This window comes from Plodia interpunctella, chromosome 7 (genome assembly GCF_027563975.2).
Source record: "Plodia interpunctella isolate USDA-ARS_2022_Savannah chromosome 7, ilPloInte3.2, whole genome shotgun sequence".
Taxonomy (NCBI): domain Eukaryota; kingdom Metazoa; phylum Arthropoda; class Insecta; order Lepidoptera; family Pyralidae; genus Plodia; species Plodia interpunctella.
Genome location: NC_071300.1, coordinates 8,460,648 through 8,485,848, shown reverse-complemented (window position 1 = coordinate 8,485,848; position 25,201 = coordinate 8,460,648). Strand labels below are relative to the sequence as shown.

Genomic DNA, 25,201 nt, shown 5'->3' with positions numbered 1-25,201 from the left:
GTAAATACTAAGTAATATTAAAATTAATCTTATTTACAAAAAGATAATATTAAATATGAATCACTGATTACAAAAATAATTAGTTAACTAGCTGTGATATGAGATAATTATGTGGTGTATATTCAGTGGCGAATATAACACAATTCACTACGATAAGTTTTATTTTAAACATAAAAAAGTTAGGTAACTATTCGTTTTAGTTTTATGAACTTTGTTTAGTGTTTTTCTTGACGTACGTACCGAAGATGTGTATTTTTATTATTAGCATGCTCTGTTATGCTATAACGGTAAAATTAAATTTACACTAAACTTATAATAAACAATTACTATTATCTACAATCTTATGTGAAATTATACACATTTATTAATTTCATAAACGAATACTTAAATAAATACTACAAATAAATCTAAACAAACCTACTGAAATTATTCATTTTTATCTTGGTGCACACATATTTTCTTATAACAAAAGCAACGCTCATAATAGGCTAATATACGTATTGGATTTATTTTATTGTAAGTACATATTTAGATTACTATTAAAGCTCTGTTGAACTGACGCGAATCCCACACGGGACTGGAAATTGTGCGATGCACTCGCTCGCTTAGCCTCCTAAACTGAGATATCAGAGTCATTTTGGGTTTCTCAATACCTAGGTCTTTTGATAGACAGGTATTTAATAGGTTCATAAGCTAAACACTCGATGCATGGATTTTGAAGAAATTCAAACTTTGATTCCCACCTCACATACGAAATTATAAAATAAGATTACCTATTTATATTATCAGAAGAATGCTTTATCGAAGTTTTATCAAAATTCGAATTTCTTTTACTTCTTGTAAAATTAGCTTAACCTTTAACGACGGCCAGTAAGAATCCCGCGTACCTTCTAAAGTTTAAATTAGTATTTGTAGTTAGTTTATTTTTAATTTTATTTGTTTTGAATAAGTAAAATATAAAGAACACAACACAATTTTATTTTGTACAAGAATTAAAATATGATTTTATAAAAGATTGCTAATAAATAACTTCAATAAACCTGCAAATTAACTCGATTACACTTACCTGTACAATACATGACCACATCCCTATTCTTTTCGAAACTCTTTTTCATGTCAAAACTAAAGTAAAAAAAAAACGTTTATATACGTTTAGAAATAGAAAAGCCCCCGCGCGGCTTCTTTCCTATGCATTATTGGTTCTTTTAACTATGATTGGATGGGATGAGAATGGGATATCCATCGAATCCCATCGTTATCGGTTAGTGGGCATTTAATTGAATCAATTCTCTTTCATCTGCAACTCCACCTCTTTTACGTATTTCTTATTGTATATATATAACATTTATTTTATTAAAAATATATTGTTTACAATGGTCTTGCCTAGTTGTTCTAGAAACAAGGTTGGATGATAAATTCAACATCCGTCAAACAGGGAGGTTTTTTACGTAGACAGTATAGCTAAAATATCCCCATTATTCATAAAAAAGTTGAAGCGTACTTCACTCATAAAAAAGTTAAGAATATTTAACCTAAAGTATGTTATTATATTACTATCGCACTTTACAAAATTTGGTATTGATAGAATGAGACAATTATTATATTATATTGACAGTTAGTAGTGTTTAGTTCAGTTAGTTGTTTTAAGTTAGTATTGACAATTATTATATTATGTATATACAATAGGTTTGCTTTTACGATATCTTTCCCATGGAATTAGCAGTACAACAATACCTACTAATTCCATGATTTATCCTTTAAAATCGGTCAAAATCTATTCTTCATATTTCCTTCAAGAGCCATAATCAATAAAATAAAAACCGATAAAAACGTTTCTTCTACATGAAGCTACGCTTTTGCTATCTTTGCAAGTTTTGCCGGCTCCACACAGTCTCTTAAACTCTGGCGGTTTCTGTAAACATTGCTGGTTTTTGATTGTGGTAAATAAAAGCATAAAATATAAATAAATCATATTAACTTGGTATGCAATGTTCACGCACTCACGTCGGCATTCGGCGACGGTATGGAGACCATTTAGTGCTGTCAACCAACCTCTATCTATCCCTAATGCTGGCATTAGGAATCAATGCATATTAATGTTAGGGGGATAGATCATGGAATTAGTAGGTACTCCGTAGGTACAAAGTATCTAGGTACCTAAATAGAGATTGGTTGACAGCACTAAATGGTCTGTGGTTGACAGATGTTAACAAGACGATGACGACTGATGTTGATATGACATGACATATTAAGAATATTTTGTATTTGTTTGTTTTCAGTTTTCATTCATTGCCAATATTTTATTGCTCATTTTAAAGTAGCTATAAATGCATCGTTGAGTGATATTTGCTTGCAGTCTTATTAAATTTGTTGAAGCAGTTTGTGCCTGATTCTATGTTTTCATTTTCTATTGTATTTCGAAATTTGCAATTCTCATTTGTTACACATAGTTAATTTCATTCATTCATTAACATTACAGTTCTCTGTTTTATTGGCACATATTTCAAAAATCATATCATAGGATAACTTGGTAACTAATTGCTTTATGCATGATAATGATAAATCGCGTAACTTCTCGTTTATCAATGGTGGTCGTAACGATGTCACGGTATAAATCCACAAGAAGCAGTTTTCCTGCCGTGCGCCGAAGTATATTAGTTTGTTTCATTTTATTTTTAAATCTTTGTTTTTCTTTACCACACACCACAATAAAATTTGTTATTACTTCACTTTACAAAAATCTTAAGCTTTGATAATATAGCTTTGATTGTGTAATTGTTCATTGTTTCAATTTTATTGAGATGAGATCATTATCCCTTCTAGTTATTGGAGAAACCGACGTTCATTTGCGCTAGAAGTTACTCAGATAAGTCAAGTAAAAACAAGATAATGGTCGACCCAAGGCATGTTGTCAGTTATGAAGATATTCTGAAAGTAATCCATAAACCAGAGAAGTTGATTATTGATGTCCGAAACCCAGAAGAAGTGAGCAGTACTGGAAAGATACCATCTAGCATTAACATTCCATGTAAGTATTTAACTTCCTATACAAATATTTACATACATTAAAATGCAACATCATTTATATTTAAGGTTCTCATTCAATAAAATTTTGTTAATCGGAGCAGATGTTCTAAAGCTCAATTTCCAATTGGAAATATTTTTGTCAGGTAATAGTAAGTCCTTATCCATCCATAAGGAAGGCCAGTGACTCTAGCTGTTGATGATGATAGTTTCTGTATAAGACTGCTAATTATATTTAGTATTATAATAAAACATATGAAAACCTTTAAACAAATATATTAAATATTTCCAGTGAGCTCAGTGTCTGATGTCTTGGCCTCAATGTCTAACGAGGAGTTTCAGAAGCAATATCATAGAACCAAACCATCATCTTCTGACGAGCTAATTTTCTACTGCCAATCTGGTAGGAGGTCCACTGAAGCCTTAGATAAAGCATTAAAGCTAGGGTATACTAAGTAAGTATACACATCAACAATAGGGTCGTCATGTTATCATGTGAATGCATTTTTACAGTTTATTTTTTATTCTGGCAACTAGCAATTGTTGGTCAAACACAAGGAGCAATCAACCACTCCTGCTGTGGTTACGTATCAAACAATCTAGTTCAATAGTGTTATCACTGTGATGTGGTCAATGGGAATTAAATTTTTATACTGTGTCCTGATAACACAATTTCGAAATTTAAACAATAAGACAATTTTATATTTTTCACTTAAATCTCCCCCTGTACACATGTTGAAAAGTTAATATACAATCATACTTCTTATATTATAAATGCGAAAGTTTGTGAGTATAGTATATGGTCTATTTACTATTAGGATTTTGATGAACACAGGAAGTATAGGGTAACTTTTTATCTCAATATTTTCAGGGAGACACAGCTATAAATTTAATATTGATGAACAAATAAAGGCTGTATATATAATTTTTACTTTTATAATAATTTTATTATATCACAACTAAAGCTTATAAAATGACATGATCTAGAAAACAAGACAAACAGAAAGAGATAAACTATTTGACATTACTCAGAAGATAATATATTCACAAAATAATAATAATAATTGTTATTTACAGGTCAAAAACTTATCTTGGGAGTTGGAATGACTGGTCCAGTAAAAATCGAACATAAAATCTAATATTTTTTATTGTGAAACAATAACTGTTTTATTTAGTAGTTAATCTTTGTTCATATTTTTAATAAATTGTTATGTCAGAATATTCTTTCATATCAACATGTAGTGTGTGGTTCTGCCCTCAAATAAAACCACTATATAACAGAATCCTATTCGCCTAAGGGACAAGGAGTCTGCTTACTGACTAAGGCTTACCTTGGTCAGTACCTAGTCCTTGGCATCTTAAAACTTAACCTATTCAATTCGTAATTGAAAATGCTGTCATAATGAAGTAAAATGAAAATGGAAAAATAATGACTCTGTGTTAATTACACATACGGAATTAATTATTTTTTCATTTAACTAGTACTGTAATGATAACATTACCATACTAGATTGTTTTTTTTACCGAGTTCAAATCTTAGTTATGTAACAACATTTTTGAACATTTATGTTTTAACTGCTATTCTTAAACCTGTCCCATAGTCTGGATAGTCCAAACACTAACATAATATACCAAAGATGCTGAAATGGAAAGGATACCAGTAGGAAAATGGACACTGGACTTGCTCACTATTAAAAATGTGAAGAAACAGTATTTTGAGAAACTTACTTTATTTCTCCATTGCAATACCAAATATAATAACCAGATTGGTTCATAAACACCCTGTGTTGCCAGCCAGCAGAAGACTCATTTAATCACCTACTTCACTTGACATATTGTATGTGGGTTTACTCCTTGAGGTTAATATATAAGTGTGGTTTACTCTTGGGAGTAAACCACACTTATATATTAACCTCAAGTCACAGATAAGTCTATGGGGAAAATACTGGTATTTTCCCCATAGACTTATCTGTGATATTCCCAGTTTCTTCGAAACTGAAAATACAAGGTGTAATCCATCTTTGTGAGGCAGAAACTGGGATAATGCTCAGATGAAAGAGAGATACTATTCACATGATATAATGTGAGGACACATTGCTATCAAGTTGATAAAAAAAGTAAGTTGCATGATTTATTATTTTAAAAAAATAATAATTAAACATGTATGTATAGAAAGTACATAGATTTCACCACTTGTAGCAGCCTCAGATTTGTTTATGATAGACTAGATATAATATAGCACTTTGATAAATCAATAAATAAATGGGTACTTCATTACTGTACTCTTGATGCCCAATCTGTCCAACTGCCCAAATAATTTTTTACACTGAAAAAAAAAAACATCACTATTGATATAAATGCGAAAGGTTGTGAAGCCACAGCTAGTGCATATATATATATTTAATAGTGAATAAATATGTTGAATTAATTAATTAAATATGTTGAAATGTCTTTATGAATGTGATTAACTCAAAAAAGACCAGCCTCATTTATGTATGGTTTCACCTATATATATATAGTGTGATTCCTGAGTAAGGTTTAAGTGTATAATAATATTATGGTTTTATCCAATCGAAGCTGGGAGACAAGTTATAACAATTGAAACTTACTTTTTATACCCTAAGTTGAAAGCATTCTGCTGGGCCATGCCTGATCTCTTTCCAATCATGCAGTAAAATATAATTTCTGCATCCTCTGTGGGCTTTGGTCTTTTGTAGGTGTGCTCAAATTCTTTGTCTGACATATTTGCTAACACTGATGTTACACTTCCCACTGAAAATTATAATGTTATTAAAATGTATACTTTGTAACCAGTGCAATTTCAAATACAATTTAACATAGTAGAGCACTAAAACCTTTTTACAAAGTGTATGAGTTAAAGTCACAGAATTACTTAAACTTGAACTAATAATTGCAAGTCCAGATTGTGTTCTTAACAGCTGCACTTAACACTAATCAAAATCCTAACCGGACTTAAGAGGGAGAAATACTTACAAGGTATATTGATACTGTTTGGTATTTTGCCATGCTCTTTAATTTCATCAGGCTCCCTCACATCTACTATCAGTACATCTTTTTGATTTGTAGCTTTCTTAACTTGCTCAAAATCCACAATCATATTTTCCAAATTTACTTCGGAGGGAGTTGAATATACTCGATGATGTGTTAGCGTGTTCGGAATATGATCTGTAGTTATAAACAAAGAATGATAACATTTATCAGATACGTACTTCGAAAACTGATAAGTAGATATTCTACATATAATTAATTTTACAGTCGATACTAATAAAATTAGCCTGCTAAAACCTAAAACTTACTTGGAGATTGGTGTGAAAGCAATAGATACTTCGAATTAAAAATAGCTCTCGTATTGGTTATTGTTATTGAGTTATGAAATATACGTGGAACAAATCTTCTTACAATGGTTCTCGGAATCATTTTGCGACTGGAATGAAGAGGAAAATCGACGTGGAAACAAGAAATACTATTGTAGTTTTGTAAAATGTATAATCAAATTCAATCAATCAATTTGGCTTGGCATTGACACTAAAATATTTTTTTCACGTTTTTAAAGTACCTAGGTACAGTCAACAGCACTTCAAGTTGCCCTACATGAAACTCTATGTCGAGGTGACAACAACGAGTTTGCAATGAATTTCGGTAGGTTGATGTGCTGTAGACTGTACTTATTGTTCAAGAAACATTTTGGCTGGCTAACAATATACTATAGTGCACCGCACTTAGATTAATAATGACTCCGCATTATCCAGCAGCTGCTGTACTCCAGCTCCAAGAAGAAATATTATATATTATAGATTTAGAAAGGTGCCCCATGCGCGTGTCATTTTTATCCACAGATATAAAAACATACAATTTACTTCAATGTAATGTTCTGATGTGAATTTATTCTGCCCTTACTAAATCTGTGACTATAAAATAGCCAAAACCGTTATATGGAGTACCTACTGTGGTAAGTATGGTATCTACAAAAATGTTTGTTAGCATCCAATTGACATTACATTGACAGTTGACCTGAACCCCCATGTGTCAAACGACTTGTAAATGCAATACAAGGAAATTATATTTTTCTTTTAGAATTGTAATGTAAAACATTATTGTCTCCTTTATGCTGTAAGTAATGGTAAAAATAACAGTCCATAAAATTGTTACACAATCCGTTATATTTAACAGAGACAGTGATAATCTTACCCTTAATGCTCGTCGCAATGTCGATAGCGAGCGATGGTGGCTTGTTCTTTTATTGTGTTCTATTTCAATATGCTCTGTGCAAGAAACATTCAAAATAAACGCTAGTTACATGTTTCATTTCCAGATGTTCAATGCATAGGTATCTAATAGGAGTTATAAAAGCAAGTGATGTGAGGTTGTGACTGAAATGGTTTTCTGTTGAAATCTGGCAGTTCAGTGAAGCAATCATGGGGTCAATGCGACCGACGGGACGGTTCCTCTTTTCGAATAACATTCAGAGGACGCAGAAACAGGCTGGTAAGTGTTTCATGTCCATTTGTGGGTACTACAAATTGCATTCTTAAGCTATGAGTCATTGTTTTGCAATTCATACAAGTGCCCTTGTTGTATCCTTAGTAATAGGTTGCGCGTATTTATGCTATTTCATTGTCAGATTAAATTTGGCGACTTTGGTAGCAATGTATTTAATTTATGAATAAAATGTTTTAGATATAATCCCACAAAAATAAAAACAATATTTAATTTTACTTTTTAATTATTTTTAACATTCATTCCTATTTATTATCCTAAAAAATTTAATAGATTGTGAGATAAACTGAAAATGAAATCAATAAATTCAAACTTTCAGTTCCAAGTGGATTCCCTCAAAGCCTATCAGGTAGTGAAACAGATGTGTCCACCTCAAATGAAAATCTGTCCCGAGAGGAGCGCTATGTTGTACGGCACACAGCCCGGGTGGAGCCCCAGGGACAGGAAAATCAGAGTCAAACTAATATTAATAACAGAAACTCGCTGAAGGTTTGTTTAATTTCTATTTAAAGCACATAACTCTCAAACAAAACTCTCACTTTGTGTAAGTAACCAATAAAAATGAGGTTGTTTATTGCAGGACAATGTCCCAGGCAGCAACCGTAACTCTCTCAAAGACTCCATTGGTGGAGGCAACAGCAATAGGAGTTCTCTTGATGTCTCCTCCTCGTCCTACAACACACTTATTATACACAACCAGGATGATTCTTGGCCTCCTCGCCCGACGCCTATTCGGTATATTTGTTCACTATTCCAATACATATTTTCTGTTCTACCAAGCAAGCCTACAAGCATACGCCTACCCAAGAGAAGTGTCACCACAGCCTATAGATGCCTACAATACCAGGAGTGTCACGCGCGCATTGCTAACTTTGTAGTCTTTTCCACTAATGTTTTTTATATATCTATTATTGATTAACATCATATGTGGCATTGGGCCCCATGGTAGGTCATGGCCCACATTCGTTATCCGTCCATATTTTTCTTATATACTACATCCATGTATATGTATATACTAGAACCATGTCATTAAAGATGAAATGCATGCAAATTGTGAATGGACAATAAGTAGGAAATCGATGCTCTATGATGTCGGTAGAAACTGGGGTATCACTCAAATAAGGGAGTTATGAAAGAATATACATGTCAAATGAACTAACTCCTTACCTTAGTATTCATAAAAAAGTTAAAGTAAAAGTATTGTGAGGTGTGTTAGAGACAAAAACTTATTTGTATTTTAATATCAGAGAACACGAACGAACAACCAGTGAGGTGAAGCATCCAGCCACTCAATCTTCACCATACCACACATTGAAGAAGAGTGAAGTGGGAAAGAAACCCAGCGGAATTCCACTGCCGAAGGTGCACAAGGAGCAGCCTGTGACCACCACGGCTAATTATATTGACATTGGCGGCCAGAGGATCTATACTAGTCCACCTGATCATGGAGTTCAGGTAAATAAATGGACACACACACCAAGCTTGTATTGTGGCTATGATGGACACACACTTAGAAATACGCACAATAAACTTGAACAGACCCAGAACTGAATATAAATATCTATATATAATAACCCTTGAAATAAAAGTAACAAATTTGATACTGTACTTCGAAATTAAATTACGCTTACAATTTTAAACACATTGTTATTTGTTAAGGATTTCATTCTTTTTGCATTATTATATTTTTCCTAATATTCTTTGGCTTAATCATATTATGACATAACTTTGTGTGTTAATTTATGACTAATTAGATGTTTCCCGGGACTTCGCTCCCGTGGGAATATTGAGATAAAATATAGTCTATAGCAATCTTGGATAATGTACCTTTCTAATGGTTTGAATACGGTTCGGTAGTTTCGGAGATTATTGGCCTCAAACATACAAACTCACAAATGCTTACCTCTTTAAAATAATAATATAGATGACGTCATAACTTGATCTTGGCAGGAAATAACCGAGATTCCGGCCGACTTCCTCAACCAGTCGTCAGTGCTGAAGCACCTGGCGAAGGAAGTGGCGCAGTCCCCCTCCCCACAGTCCCCCTCCCCGCAGTCCCCCTCCCCTCAGTCGCCCTCGCGCCCCGCCTCCCCCCGCTCGCCGCCCGACCGCAAGCTCAAGGGCAAAGGGTCCAAAGCCAAGCTTAGTAAGGAGAAGCTGAACCTGTCTAGGTCACAGCCGGATTTGACTAGGTAATATGGAACTTATTTTATCATAATATTTTTATGCTTACATCCTCTCATGTACTAGAAAAGGACTGGTGGCTTCTAAACGGCTGAACGTACATTTTTCACATAGTTAAAAACACTCTCAATTATATTCTTTTTCAAATGAAAAAAAAATCAAAATCTGTGCAACTTTAGTTGTTATGATGCCACATACAGATAGACAGACATGTTAAATTTATGTCTTGAAATGATATCCTTCTGTCATGGGGAGTTGAAATATTAACATGTATGTTTAACCATGCACTAGTATGAAGCCTGTGTAGAGGAGTCGTGTTTGTAAAAATGTTGTAATTTAATTAATATTGGTTATTAATCAAAATAATGCATATATCTAACGTCGCTAGTGTGGGGGTTCGAGCAGTACCGGGTGGTTCTGAATCTAGTGGCTGGTGCAGTGGAGGGGAGGGGTCCTTAGAGGAACCCGACGATGCGTTTGCAGCAGTCTTGGACACGCTGGCCGCTGAAAACCACCAGCTTAAAAGGCAGTTGGAGAACGCGTGTGAAACTGTTACTAGGACTTCCAAGGTAATCCATAGTATTATTTACTAGCTGTTCCCGTGGGAATTTTGGGATAAAAGTATATTTTATTCCAGGTTACTTTCTACCCGTATACAAAATTTCATAACAATCGATCCAATTGATAATGCTTGTATAGGTAACAAGTAAACTTACTTTCGCATTTATAATATTAGTTGGGATTATTTTCTGGTTCACCCCAGTGCAAGCACCGACGGGTGATCGGTCCTTGAACAATAGCGCGTATCAGTATTTTTAGGAAAAAATAATATTGAGTTGCGCCCCTTTTTTTATGACGCCAGAACCAGTAATATATTGAGAGATTCGAATTTTTCATATTACATTTGTAATTTTTCCACATACCAGCTCGAAGAAGAAGTGGAGAAGGTCCGATCAGCTCATGAAGAGTTGGTCCGTTCGTGTGAGCGCCGCGAGCGCTTGGAGCGCGCTGCGAGACTGCGGCTGCAGGCTGACTGTCGGCGGCTGCAGGACCTCAACCGGGCGCTCAAACACCAGGTCACTTTTACACTTGGATAGATAAATAAATATATTATGGACAGATCATACAGATTAAGCCCCTAAGTTCGAGACTTGTATAATGGGATACTAAATTTTTAATTATATAGATAAACATCCAAAACCCGGGCCAATCAGAAAAAGACCCGACCAGAGATTGAACCCGGGACCTCTCGGCTCAGAGCCAAGTGCTTTACCACTACGCCACCGAGGTCGTCAAAGATTACTGATGTTTGGTTTGATAACTATAAGAAGAGTTGGTGAAGTTTAGTACAGCTCATCGAGGCGAGGCTGAGGCTGCAGGACCTCAACCGGTCACTGTTCAAACACCAGGTCACTGTTAGCATAGTTGTGGCAAAATTATGATTAGGTTTAAGACATAAGACTTGTTTACAAAATATGTTTTAGTCAACAAAAACAATCTTTACAAACGACTGAGATCGCAAAATTATGATTTGACATAAAGTCATTTCACAAAAAAGTTTTTCGCATAAGCATATTTAGCAAATGAGTTAAATGTGAAAAAATATTTTAACAATTATATACTTTGACTATTAAGTGTAATTTAACTAATATAGTTGCAAAATTAGTTTTTATATCGGTTGACGTAGTTGAACTGGCGTTTTAGTGATATGAGGTTTCCTCACAATGTTTTACTTCACCTAAACTAAAATTTCTATACATATGTATGAATAGAAGTTTTAGTTTACAGATACTTGTGTATCAGACTGATGTAAAAACTCAAGTGGCACGTGTAGGAATTGAATCTTCAGTTTATAGGTTTTACCCACTGGAGCGCTTCACCATAGTGACTACAGCCTGTTGTTTCCAACCAGGTGGAGCTGCTGTCCCAAGGCGTGCGCTCTGAGGGCGACTCGAGCTCTGAAGCTTTGCGCAAGGAATTGCAAAACCGAGAGATGCTCATCGCTCAACTTATCACACAGAGTAAGCCCACTCCTCTTCACTGATTGCATTTTTTTTAACAAGCTTTCTTCTAGTTTCATCTGTCCTGATGTCTGTTTGTCTGTAAACAAATCTTGCAAGCTTCACCTACTTTCTACAGAATTGAAAATTTCCACGTAAATTCTGTTACCATGACAATGCATTATTATTATTATAAGCATGACCCGACGAGGAAACTCCTCAACGGCTTACACGTACATGTTTTTTTTATCCTGAGTTGATTGCACCAGGATCTCCCTGACGAGAAGTGCCTGTGAAGTTATAATTTTTGAATAAATGATTTGAATTTGACGACAATATAAGCGTGTGGTAAAAATGACTTTTTGTCAAAAACTTGTAGCATAGAGATTGAAAGAACTCCACCGAAAATAGCCTCGCTCTTAAATTAAGTGGCTCTTAAAATATGTGATGATGATAGTAACGAGGCGTGGGCTGAACAAATACTTACCAGGGGCTTGCCCGATGGTAAACAACCATCATGGACACCAACAATCTGATACGAGACAAATTGACCTCTTTACAAATTATATGAAGAGGCGCGCGAACTAGTTTCAACAATCAGCCAATCTGAGCCCTGACTGTAAGGCGACTGATGTGAGACGCCGTTATAAGCATGGAATGGCCGCTAGTCTTTATTTATTGATGTATGTACACAACATAACAATGTAAATGTAAAACTTACAAATAGGAAACTAAGTACAAAGGTACTGTTATTAATTATTATTACAACATATATTTGTCAGACAAAGAACTGGCGTGCGCGAAAGAGAGACAGGAAATCGAAATGGCGGCCCAGCGCGCCACACTGCAAGAACAACGGACTCACATCGACATTCTCGATACGGCACTGACCAACGCACAGGCCAATGTTGTTAGGCTTGAAGAAGAGGTGAGATATTTTTTTTATGGCAACAATATAGAAGTGTATCTAAAATTTGACGATTTTAATTTCTTTTTCATAAAATACATTCATCAGCCTACTAAATTATTCCATGCTTTTTATTTTAGGAGTTTATATAAATATATTTAGATAAATCTGGAATATGTATTTTCTTTTTTTAAAGTTCTACTGTACCGCCAGGCAGAGATACAGCAAAAGAAAATTCTCTGCAGTATAATTCTGTCTACTTTTTCACACTATTCTATTTTAGAAATATGTATAAAGAAACAATATTATGGTCTCGTTTTGATTAGATTTTTACGACAGAGCTAAATATATAACAAGGCGTGTCATCCCCGATATGGGAAACGGCCTAATTTTTTGTATATTTTAGTTGAAATTTGACTGTTTAAACGACACACTTGACTGTTTAAATGAATTTCTTTCGGCATTTCTTCTCAGCAATAGTCGTTTAAAAATGCTGATAGTTTGTAGCTTTGGCAAATATGTGAAGGTATAAAGGTTCCTTGAATGCAACGTATTGTATATAATGTCAGTGTCGTCACGCGGGCGGATACGTGGAGCGGGTGCTGGGGCTGCAGCGGGCGCTGGCGTCGCTGCAGCAGGCGTCCGACCGCCGCGAGCGCACCGAGCGCAAGCTGCGCGCGCAGCTGGAGAAGGAGCTGCAGGCTCTCAGGTACTGCAGCCGGGGTCGACACTAATCCAACAATTCATTTGCAATACATTCAATGTGTATTTTAATGTTGTAAATTAGAAGTTATATTTGTCTAGTTTATTAGCCGTTCAGGCCTGAAGAGGTATGTATTTCGCTTTTGTTTTGGCAGAGGGGTAATCCTAGCTACCCCACACGTGCATCCACAATACATACAAATTTAATAAATACATGAGAGAGACTTGTTGCTCAGCATTTTCTTCCACCCGACCTTTTAGCCAAACGAAAAGGTAAAAATTAGAGTAATTTATTCGTTCCTGGATTCCGTCCATGGATTAGTTTCCAGCGTTCGTACCGCTCGGATCCATTGATAGATTCCTTCCGCTGTGTGGCTGTAACAGAATGCGCGAATGCAACTGCGGCTCCGGCGGCAACAGCACAGCGGGCGGCGAGGCGGAGCTGCGCCGGCAGCTGCGGGAGCGCGACGAGCGGCTGCTGGCGCTGGAGGGCGAGTGCGGCAAGTGGGAGCAGCGCTATCTGGAGGAGGCCGCCTTGAGGCAGGCGGCCGTCTCCGCCGCCAGCATCCCCAAGTATGTTCTCATTCTCACTCGACTGTCTTACAATAGCTTCGCTCGGGTTACACCTTGATTAAAAATGCTGTGTGAGCCGTTTTTCCGCAAGGTTTCGCCCGTCTCTGTGCCGAATTTCTTCTACTACTAGGTCGCCAGTAGTTTTGTGTTTATTCACTACAATCAGAAATACAAGGCTTCGCATGGGTGCAATATTATGCAGTTGTCCCAACTATCCCAAATAATATTATAAATGCAAAAAAAAAATGTTTGTGTTACCTCTTCACGCATTATCTACTGGAGCGATTGTTATGAAGTACATAGGTAGAAAAGAATGTGGAAAAACACATAGGATACTTTTTATCCCGAAATTCGAAGCCCCGAAGCGCAGCTAGTATACATATAAACCTTCCTCTCGAATAACTATTTTAAAAAGTAGTTTTAATGATATAAGCATACATAGAGACAGACACAAGCGAGTAAAGAGTAAATAATGAATTTATATACCTACTAATGTGAATATCTATAAGCATGTAATAAACGGTCTAAATGAACTATTTATTTGCTTCGACAGGGACGCGAAGATCGCGGCGCTAGAGAAGACGTCAGCGGAGTCCGAGCGGCTGATGGCGGAGGCGCGCAACGAGAAGATCCGGCACATGGACGAGCTGCACTCCGCACAGAAGAGGGTCGCCGACCTCGAGGGCAGGTTTGTATCGTCCACGCTCCACACACGGCACGGGGGACCTGTGCCCGATTTAAGTACATTTAATTCCGCCGCCCTATGTGTGCCTTTCTAAAATAACAATTTTCCATATGTAGTAAGAAACTGACGTATTATAATAGTACAGTCAACAGCACATCGAGTTACCCTGCGTGAACCTCTATGGCGCAGTAATAGCGGCGAGTTTGCAATGAATTTGGATAGGTTGATGTGTTGTTGACTGTACAAAGAAACCACGAGACATGGTGCACCGGTTGGTGAACTTGTTTGACTTTTGAAATTAAGTGAACTTCCTCTAAATGGCCTATTGCAAATCCAGGATTGCAGAGGAGTCGGTAGACTTCGCTGCCTCCCTCGGTCGGGAAGTTGTATGGAAATTTTCTATTTAATTTGGGTACGCTAAAACCCGGAGCTAAAGGATATGGATGGATAGTTTGTCGCGGGACATGATTTAAGTTAAATTACGAAGAGTTCAATTTCAGTGACGGCGGTCTAGCCGAATCTCACCAAATATTTTTGAAGGGGGACGACAATATCATGGAATTGTTTTAGAAAAAAAGAATCGCTACTCTTTTTTTCTAAAACAATTCCATGATACTACGACTTGACGGATCAAATTTATGACGAAATATAGAATCGCTGATTCAAGCTGTCGTTGCCTTTTTTTTTTGTAAGTTAGATATTTACGTCTACATCTTTTCGAGTCAGTGTATTATTATATTTTGACGACCTCGGTGGCGCAGTGATAAACTGCTTGCCTCTGAACCGAGAGGTCCCGGGTTCGATCCCCGGTCGGGTCATGATGGAAAATGATCTTTTTCTAATTGGCCCGGGTCTTGGATGTTCGTCTATATAATGTATTTGTTATAAAATATAGTATCGTTGAGTTAGTATCCCATAACACAAGTCTCGAACTTACTTTGGGGCTAGCTCAATCTGTGTGATTTGTCCTAATATATTTATTTATTATTTTCCAGGGTGAAGGAACTGGAGTCGAAGGTAGCAGAGCGAGACGCGATGATCAAGGTTCTGCAGAAGCACACTAGCGCCGCCTACGACAGCGGCGCCTCGCTCAGGAACAACTCTAGCAGGGAAGAGCTAGGTTCGTATAATTTTTCCGAAATATTATATTTTTAGTTATTTTTAAACTTTATCTACTCTCAGATTTGGTAAAAATTTCAGATTATAATTTGATCACGATGTGTGGTATGGTCACGTTATGTGAAGGGAGGAAAATAACGTTGTAAGAAAGGTTATGGATTTGAAATTGAATGGGAAAAGTAGGAGCAGGCCGAAGAAGACTTGGATTGAGTGCGTTAAGCAGGATATGGCTAAAAAGGGAGTAACAGATCGGTTAACATCAGACAGGGAGAAGGGGAGGAGACTGACATGCTGTACCGACCCCACATAAAGTGGGTTAAGGGTAGGCTGATTATGATGTGTGGTGTTGAAATAAATTTTCACAAGCGAACATAATTCCATTTACATTATTTTAAAATCTAAAATGAATGTTTGTCCCGCAGTGGGCCTATCGTCGGGCGCGTCGTTCTCGTCGGCGGAGGGCGTGGGCGGCAGCGTCACCAACAGATACAGACATCTCGCGCGCAGGAACTATTCCTCGCACAACGACAACTCCAGTGGTACGTATTTCGTGTGTCCATAAATATTCCTCTTAAACCGGGTCCGCAGCGCCAATTTTATAACGAAACATGTTATAAAAACAACAATTTAGGAAAACCGCCCGTCCGCTGCGCCTATTATATTTGTTTACTCCTTATTGCGCTGTGCCCTACGTCTTTCTTTAGTGAGCGCTAACACAAAATAAGTCACTTCCCCTCCCCGCAGGCGAACGCGGGTTATCCATTCGGTTTGGAAAACATGTTTTTGTTATTTTTCTAACATAACTACCACGGCCACGCCCCTAATCGGTTAGTAAACAATGTTTTTGTGTTAGCTAACACGAAAACACGGCGCTGTGGACCCGGCTTTCGTCCAAATCATAATTAATAAAACTGATCAATTAAAGTGACATTTCATTTTTTTATTTTGGTTATTATTATATTTTATATATGTTAGAAGCAACATACAATAAAACTTCGAGACGGCAATGTATTGTATAAATGTAATGCGGTGCGGTCGGCAGGTTGCGGGTTCGACAGCACCTCGCTGCGGCTGGAGTCGGAGCTGGCGGCGCTGGAGTCGCGGCTGGAGCGGCCGCCGGTGCCCGCCGTGAGTTACCTGCCGCCCGACCGCCACCCCAACCCGCATGCCTCCTACTACTGACACACTTCATGCGTTACAAACATGTCTCGGCACTCGAATCACTCCATAGGCTGCGGTGACCACTTGCCATCAGGACCGCATGCCCATTTGGGTATCAATATATTTTTGAAATCTCCATTTCAACTGCTCGAAATCAAAACCTGGTGACAATATTTTTTTAATCGATTTTCGTGAGAATAATATTTTTTATAACTGTTCATTCAGATGAGTAGAATTTGTTTTACAATTCATAAATAGCAAACGATAAAAATAACACGTACACTTCACAGTACAAACATTCTTAACCTGAACAATAAGAAAATAAATTACGTCATTTGAAATTTTGTACAATAAAAAATAATGTATATTAAAATGTACTCAAATATAATTAAGGACTTCGATATTGGCAGTGTACTATTATGTACTAAATATTTGTGTAGGTACGTCCTACCTAAAATATCATTCCCTTTTCGTTGAATGACTCGAACGAATGATATTTATGACAACATTTCATTCATTCTTTCCACTGTACTTTTTAGCGGATAACTACATTCCTGTTTGTGTAATTCCGTTTTTTATAACATTCCCAGCAATGTGCAGAACCAACACAGCTTCTGTGTATCGTGTGATTTAGATTTGATGGTTTGACGTGGCCTTAACAAGCTTTCTAACACTAGTTATATTATGAAACAACTATTCGACAATTTAGGGGATGATAATATATTTTATACTATTATTATCATCACCTAAATTAAACTTAAACGCCCTTAGTGCTACGTTTCATTTAAATAGCGGAATTTTCGTAATATCAACATAGGATTGTAACTAGATGTTTATAAAAGTACATGATAATTAAGTAATATTTTTCGACAAAGCGTTTTCCAAATTTGTAAGTTGTATATATTTACAATAAAATATGTGCCTTATTCGGTGGCTAAAATATTATGCAACGGTGCCAATAAATAGTTTTATAAGTAGATATGTTAATGAGAATCTCCGGTAATTTGTGAACTTTTATGTAATTAATAACTCCACTAGTAACGGCCTAGTCTTTTAAGGATAGACTTGTGAATAATAACGCGAAAGTTAATCAAAATATAGCAGCTGTATGGTACATATTTGTCAACAATATAAATGAATCTATTTTTACTAGAAAATGTTCAAAAAATGATTGGGCGCATATGACTTTCCCCACGCGCTGAGGTCGAGATGAATGTGGCTTTTTATTGAGACCGGATTCATCATCTAAAATCTATTTTATCATGAATCCGGTCTCAATAAATAAACCGGTAATTTTACTTTAATCTCTCTGAATAGAGGCGTTGGTCACAAAATTATGCCAAAGGTAGCATTAAAATTGTTATTCGGCTCTCATATAACCTAATTTATCTTAGGGTTAAGTCTGTATTCTATTGTTTCTAAGCTAAGCTAAGAATTTCATTTATGTATTTATTTATGTTAATTGTGAGTGTAAGTTCAAAATGTGACCACTGCCTTATGGTGGCTGACGCAAAATACTCTTGTAAGGATCTCTGCGCAGCTAAATCGTCGTATAAAAGTCGATTAACGGTAGTCATTATTTTGTTATCAACCTATTTCTGCTTTATAGCAAGTAAAGCTGTTTTTACGGTTTGGTAATATGATGAATTGGCAAAGTGTGAAACTTGTTGATATTTCACTATTAATTAAGAATTTATTTTTAAGTCATCTTAAGTCAGTCGGATGTATGTACCTCAAACTTTTTTATTGTCTGTGGTCCGATTGGCTAGGTGTTAAGCAACCTTTATGCAGATCAAAATATTTTCGTAACGTGTATTAATGTATTATTGTCTTATATTTTTAGAAAAGCATGTTTAGAATAAAAACAATGTTTTGTTTGCTGTGGTTTTAATGCTTATCCTAACACAAGAAGTTTTATAATTTTAACCTATTCTATACATATGATGACATGGGACATGATCCCTAATACCTAACCCCGTTATTCATAAAAAGAGCATACTTTAACTAAAGTATGTTTTGTCACTATCGCACATTATAATATTTGAAATCAACAAAAAGAGAAAGCATGATTTACTATGCTTTGTCTCTTTATTATAACTTTTTTAGGAATCACATGTAAATATTTTTTTAACAATATGAAGGAAAAAATAATTACAGAATGACTTCCCGAAATATACATTCTCCACAAATTAACTTGTTTGTTTTTGTTTGGCGTGACGCAATGATAGCCTACTGACATTATTATAATAATTACTTTTTACTTAGCAATAGGCTCGGAAATCTTTCAACTTTGCAGGATAATATTCCAGCATAGCCCTTCTTTTACGCCATTTAAAAAGTCTAATAATATCTTACAATCTATTTTTAATACATGGGATAATAGAGAAACCAATGTCCTGAGACTGAATTTCCATATGACAACATTTGCAAAAGGCGTTTAGAAAACAGATAAATTTTCATGTTGTTTAAAATACATGTAAATGTCCAATATTTTTGAGTTAAAGAAGGGAATACTTAATATTGCTTTGATAATAATTTGAATAGGTTTAGTTTTTAGGGTTCCGTACAAAAAGGAAAGTTCCGGGTAAAAAGGAAAATCTAAACCCATAAGTTCACTTCGTTGTCCGTGTCTGTCCAGAATCTTTCTCATTATTGCGTAAAGATAAAGTTGAAATGTACTTCAAATCCTGGGTGTAAGAGGGAATATAACTAATACAAACGTAACAGAGTGATTTAGTAGTTTGCAGCCAGTGACATGACACCGCTAATGAGGTAAGAATTAAACATGTTTGTTTTTGTTCTTTGTGCCAGTTCATTAACTCCGTAACCGAGTGACGTTGCGACACCTGTTTTACATGGACCCACATCATTATTTATTGATAGGTAACCTAATATTGCGACAGACACATATGGTAAACATTTGTGACTACTTTACTCACTGCAGTTTTACTTTTTGTATATATATTCGAATGAATAAGTTGATTAATAGCAAATAAAGCTTTTTTTTATCAGTTACCGAATATTCATATCATATCAATAGATTTATAATTACCTACTTATTATATATTGGACTAGCTTTTGCCCACTTCGTATGTGAGTAAAAATACGTTTCCCGTGGGAACTTCAGGAAATCATTCTTAGTGCTCCCCTACACTGTCCTAGGAACCTACACACCAAATTTCAGCTTTCTACGCCCAGTAATTTCGGCTGTGCGTTGTCTGTCAGTCAGTCACTCAGTAACGTAAGAATTATATATATATTGATTGAAATATGTACTTAGTATGTTTCATTAATCCAAATAATGTTTACAGATTTAAAATCGGGTGTTTGAACAACTTAAAGTGCTCAATGTCAATCTTTTCGACTTTGGAAGTTTCTGCTAATGCGGACCTTAAATACAAACGCCTGTGAATTCATCATTATCCAAATTATAAATGATTAATGTAATCCAAATTATAATTATTATAACTTTACACAGCGAGGACTATGCTGCTTCCCGGGTCTGGGTACGGTGGGGGCGCGCGGTGGCAGCGGGCGGGGTGAGGAGGCGCTGTTGCTGGAGCGTCAAGGCCGGGCCTCGCAGCAGACCAGGTCGTCCAGCCTGCCGCCGCCGCCCTCAGCCCTTCCAAGGCCCCCGAGGAAACCCTCCGCAAGGAACACGAGATATGATCGGCTGGAACATAGGGATGCGAGGAAGGTAAGGTCCTTTTCAGTTTTATTTTGTCGGAGAGCGCTTTATTCTGAACTTTAGCGCGAAAATAAATCAGACAGATAAATAGTTTATCTAACACACATACTAAAAACAGAAAATGGCTATTAAAGCCACTTAAAACACAGTTAGGAAACATTCGTGTGCTTCAGCAGTCAAAAGGTCACCGACACTTTTTGCACTACGCAGAGTGCAAACACGTTGATTTTTAGTTATCGCCCTGGAAGTAGGTTTGAGTGCTAAAATATATAATTATATATGATATATAAGAGGAAGAGTTTAGGTGGATAATATATTTTGCCCGAGCAAAGCCGGGATTGGCCGAGAGTTTTATTAGTTCAAAAAGCAATTGGTTCGAAATTCGACGTTTATTATCAGCTGATTTGGCCGCATCAGAAGTTAATATTTATCACTTTCCCGTTTTATCACATGACGTATTGTCACCTCGTTCGGACTAGGAAGTAGGAAAAATGGAATCCCAGTGGCCTGACAACTGAATAGTTTGCGTCAGCGCGCGCGCAACCTTCACATTGCGCGCATCCTGATAATCGGCAATCTCCTGTTGGCGACATATAACACATTACGTGACATATGTGTGCCAGCTTTTATAATGCAAGATTTTGTTTTCCTAACAAAATATAGTAAGAAAATCTGGAAAAGACTGGAAGTTACAATAAAAAAACATGGTTTTTAGAATTAGTTAATTTTGATACAGATCCAGTAACACGTCTTTATCGCTTATGGGATAGACGGAGTCTTGAGTTACGAAACGCGAAGGCCTCGTTTAGCTAATTCTATTTGCGTATTTTGAAATTCGGGTGTCTGATCTATAGCCTATTGTCTACTGCCTACTCTATGTTAGTATAAAATTTGCAATATATAATGCAATACAATTTGTTTTATTTTTGCAATATATAATATAATACATTACAAAACAATATACAGTATAGGACGAAATTAAAGAGGATATTTAAATTTAATGCCCCAATTTATAACTTGGATATTCAGAATGTATATTTTCAGTTTATCTTTAAAGATGAGAAAACATATTTTATGAACTTGCAGAAGGTACAGCCACAAGCATTAGGTACTTATTATACATTGGTTCGTATCCCAATGTGACGAAAGTCTAAAATTAAAGTAGTTATCTTATCAATGCGTCACTGCACAAACCTACCAATTCACCACTAACTCCCCATTTCACTGTTTTCCAGGACTCTGACGGTTCGGGCTCCATAGCATCGACCGCGTCCCGCAGCTCTCCTCTGCCGTACGACACCGTCCGGAAGCTGCCATCCGTTCCGACCTCCGCGTCCCTCCCTGCGGCGGAGTCCAGGGAGTCCCTGGTCCGGCCGCGGGACTCCAGCCTGCCCTCGCCGTCCAAGCTAGCCGTCTATGCTGCAGCTAGACGCCGCTCGGCTGAATCCGCCAAGGATAACAAGAGAACGCATCATTATAGAATCCAGTTTTAGTGATGCTAAATTTATTAGCCGCTGCGCGAAGTGGAAATGTAGTGCGCACCAGTCTATCTGACCGTCTTAGTGAGACTTAGCTGAGCTATATATAGCAGCAAGGCAACGTGATGCGATGCGACAACATCGCTGAATAATATAGCGTCGCTTCGCGCCGTATAGCGAGGTCAATCATAGTCATATAGCCAAAGACAGAACTATAGATGTATATAAGCGTCACCACATGAGATAATTTCTATTTCGTTTAGCTGCGTCTCACTGCGATTCGAATCGATAGTAAAAGTAAAAGAGAAGGAAAACTGCAAACCCACACTTCGCCTTCTTATACTTACTCGTAAATGAGTGAGTGAACCAGCCTGAGAGCTCGATATTTACACATCACGCAGTGGTGGTTCTCGTAGTACATAATCGTATAACCTACTAGTCACAACCTCTAATCTTTGTTAAATTTCTAGAATCAGGTTTTGAAGAGCCAAAGAATGTGTAAATGATTAGTTTTATGTTCTACAAATTAGCTGTAGGCACTCGAATTATTGACTAACAATTAACTAAATCACGAATTAACGAAAGGTTGTGAAAATCGATTTCGTCGTCCTACATAAGGTTGTAAAGCACATGAAAATTAAGAGAGCCATAATGAAAACATAGCCAAAACAAATTAATTAATTTAAGTATTATTATTTCAAAGCGATACCACTGGACAAGTTTGATTAAATATATATTTTATAATTTGATGCTATATAAATTTTGGGTATAGTAACGTAAATTATGTTCACGATTTATCACATAAATTATTACGCATGGTTTGAAAATTGTTGAACATTTGTACCTGAATACGTTACTCTTTTTGGATGGGATGTGTTATTACGTAACAACTGCACTAGTAACAAACGGTCACAATAATTTAGTGCAGTGTGTAGGTGCAGGATGATATCAGACTCCAGGGCCAAACTCCAAGGAAGTTATTAAAATCAATAATTTAAAAATAAAGATATTGATTCATAGCAAATAGGCACGAGTGTGTTCTTAACATTAGATTAAGTAACTTTTCGATCCATAGATTTTTTAAGATCAAGTTAGTCTGTCAAGAGAGTGAAGAAATTATAATAATGAGGGCGCTGTCTTCGGTTGCCTGGTAAAAAAATTATGTTTATCTAACAATAAAATATAAGATCTATCTACTTCTACCTATCCTCCGAACCTGAAGCCTGTGCATCCTAGTGGAAGATTTGAAAGCTTCAGCTTGGGACATTGAAATGACCAAAGAGAAAACGCACATAGCGTGTATAATAATAAATAAATAATATTAGGACAAATCGTACAGATTGAGCTAGCCCCAAAGTAAGTTCGACACTTGTGTTATGGGATACTAACTCAACGATACTATATTTTATAACAAATTACATATATAGATAAACATCCAAGACCTGAGCCAATCAGAAAAAGATCATTTTCCATCATCATCCGACCGGGGATCGAACCTGGGACCTCTCGGTTCAGAGGCAAGCACTTTACCACTGCGCCACCGAGATCGGTAAAATATGTATAAAGGCCTATCGTGTATAAACGCCTAGCGTGTAACAAACTTAGTAAGCTGCCGCTTTTCTGCTAAACAATATTCCATATGACATGAAGAGGTACTCATTTTATAAAGTGACGAATGCGGACCTGGCTGACGAATAGATCGTGAAAATGCGCTAACATGAAACGATAATGTTTTGTGAGTTACTTTACAACTTAACAATTTGTTTACATTGTTGACAGTAAGGGCGTTTGTCCACCGCCGCCGTCACCGGACCGTCACCGAGAACGAGATTATTTCGGGCCGAGTTTAATATGACGTAATGGCGATCGTTTGTTCACCGCGACCGATTTCGATAATTAATGACAGACAAAATAATAACTAAGCTGAGCTGTACGGTGCGACGGCGACGGCAGTGTGTGGACATTAATACGTGTTTTGTATTGCCGGCACATGCATCGGCCCGTCAAAATCTCGGGCCACGTTCTAGCGTTCACGCCGCTCTACTCGCAATTTCGGCGGCCGGGATGACGGCGCTCGAGTGACGGATGTGCGGTGGACACGCGGCTAAGTAAATGTATGTACCGCTACTTCGGCGTCGTCATCTCGTTCTTGTGACGTGACGGTGACGGCGGCGGTGGACAAACGCCCTAAGTACTAGTTTCATATATCGAACGAATGTACACACGAGGATAAACTCAGTTTCAACTATATGGATTGTAATCACTAAAGTTCAAATGCATAATAAATTTTATTTTAATATTTCTTAACTCGGTCCGTCCACACATTTCTCCAGGCACAATAATATTTAAAATTTGTAGAGCGTGTAAATAAGTGCAAGTTTTGCGGAATCGACGCAACTACCTTTTGCGAGTTTATTAAATACTCGAATAAGTATTAAACAAGCCACTTCTACATGTGGCTTTTTTAATACTTCTTCGACTTAACTGACATGAATATAATTTAATTATTTATTTATTTCAAATTATTTATAAAAACGACGGCATTCATTTAAATATCAAAGTAAAGTTTTACTTATACTGTGACACTGATTTTGTTTCTCTGTGTACATAAAAAGCGAATTTAAACTCGAAGTTTAAATTATTTGTTTATCCGATTTTAAATGCATTTTATTGAGGTGACGTGTGTTTGTGTGTTTTCATATTGTACGTAGATATTGAAATATATGTTAAAATACAAAATCAAAATGCACTTTTGTTGTAGATGTAAAACACCTTTTTTTATATAACTTTTCCAAGACTTTTGCGGAGTAGATTTGTTTTTGAAGTTATAAATGTTTACTATTTTATACTCTTTGCAATACAATATTAGTTATCGAGTTATTTTCATGGATATTGTATATGTATACATATAACTCTAAGATATAAATATATTACAAGTGCTTTTGCGTGACTCTATAACTATTGACATATATTATTTAATGATTTGAATGACCTCAAAAATATCGCATAGATATGATTTTATCACACAACATTGAATCATTTTTTTTTAGTCTAGCCCTCTTTAATGGCTCCTCTACACATCACATATGATTATGTTCAGTAGACGTAATGTTTTACTTTGATTTTTTGAAGGTAAGGACCTTGATACAAAGTCACTTTAAA

The 25,201-nt window shown here is 36.4% G+C and overlaps 3 protein-coding genes across 6 annotated transcripts; 2 read left to right on the top strand and 1 right to left on the bottom strand.

Annotated features, from left to right (window-relative positions):
- Positions 1-251: 251 nt before the first annotated feature.
- Positions 252-4,243, top strand: LOC128671111 (thiosulfate sulfurtransferase/rhodanese-like domain-containing protein 3). Of its 4 annotated transcripts, none has more exons than XM_053747299.1 (4): positions 252-287; positions 2,824-3,028; positions 3,317-3,479; positions 4,102-4,243. In XM_053747299.1, exons 1-4 carry the CDS (start codon positions 267-269, stop codon positions 4,154-4,156), a joined length of 444 nt encoding a protein of 147 aa, XP_053603274.1. In that variant the 5' UTR covers positions 252-266; the 3' UTR covers positions 4,157-4,243. The 4 variants fall into 4 exon arrangements, with proteins under 4 accessions (XP_053603274.1, XP_053603277.1, XP_053603276.1 ...); XM_053747302.2 differs by lacking the exon at positions 252-287 and adding an exon at positions 2,222-2,378; XM_053747301.1 differs by lacking the exon at positions 252-287 and adding an exon at positions 2,222-2,530.
- Positions 4,244-5,142: 899 nt separating this feature from the next.
- Positions 5,143-6,578, bottom strand: LOC128671110 (rhodanese domain-containing protein CG4456-like). The gene is made up of 4 exons (XM_053747296.2): positions 6,342-6,578; positions 6,019-6,210; positions 5,634-5,796; positions 5,143-5,350 (listed from the first exon to the last, which is right to left on the bottom strand). The coding sequence occupies exons 1-4, from the start codon at positions 6,460-6,462 to the stop codon at positions 5,299-5,301; spliced, it is 528 nt and encodes a 175-aa protein (XP_053603271.1). The 5' UTR covers positions 6,463-6,578; the 3' UTR covers positions 5,143-5,298.
- A 471-nt stretch (positions 6,579-7,049) lies between these two features.
- Positions 7,050-22,054, top strand: LOC128671227 (angiomotin-like protein 2). The gene is made up of 18 exons (XM_053747546.2): positions 7,050-7,155; positions 7,358-7,530; positions 7,862-8,031; positions 8,123-8,277; positions 8,790-8,997; positions 9,493-9,734; positions 10,115-10,295; positions 10,653-10,802; positions 11,639-11,747; positions 12,509-12,654; positions 13,203-13,342; positions 13,720-13,908; positions 14,462-14,596; positions 15,589-15,713; positions 16,135-16,251; positions 16,755-16,840; positions 20,352-20,570; positions 21,797-22,054. Exons 2-18 carry the CDS (start codon positions 7,461-7,463, stop codon positions 22,052-22,054), a joined length of 2,700 nt encoding a protein of 899 aa, XP_053603521.1. The 5' UTR covers positions 7,050-7,155; positions 7,358-7,460.
- The last annotated feature ends 3,147 nt before the right edge of the window (positions 22,055-25,201 follow it).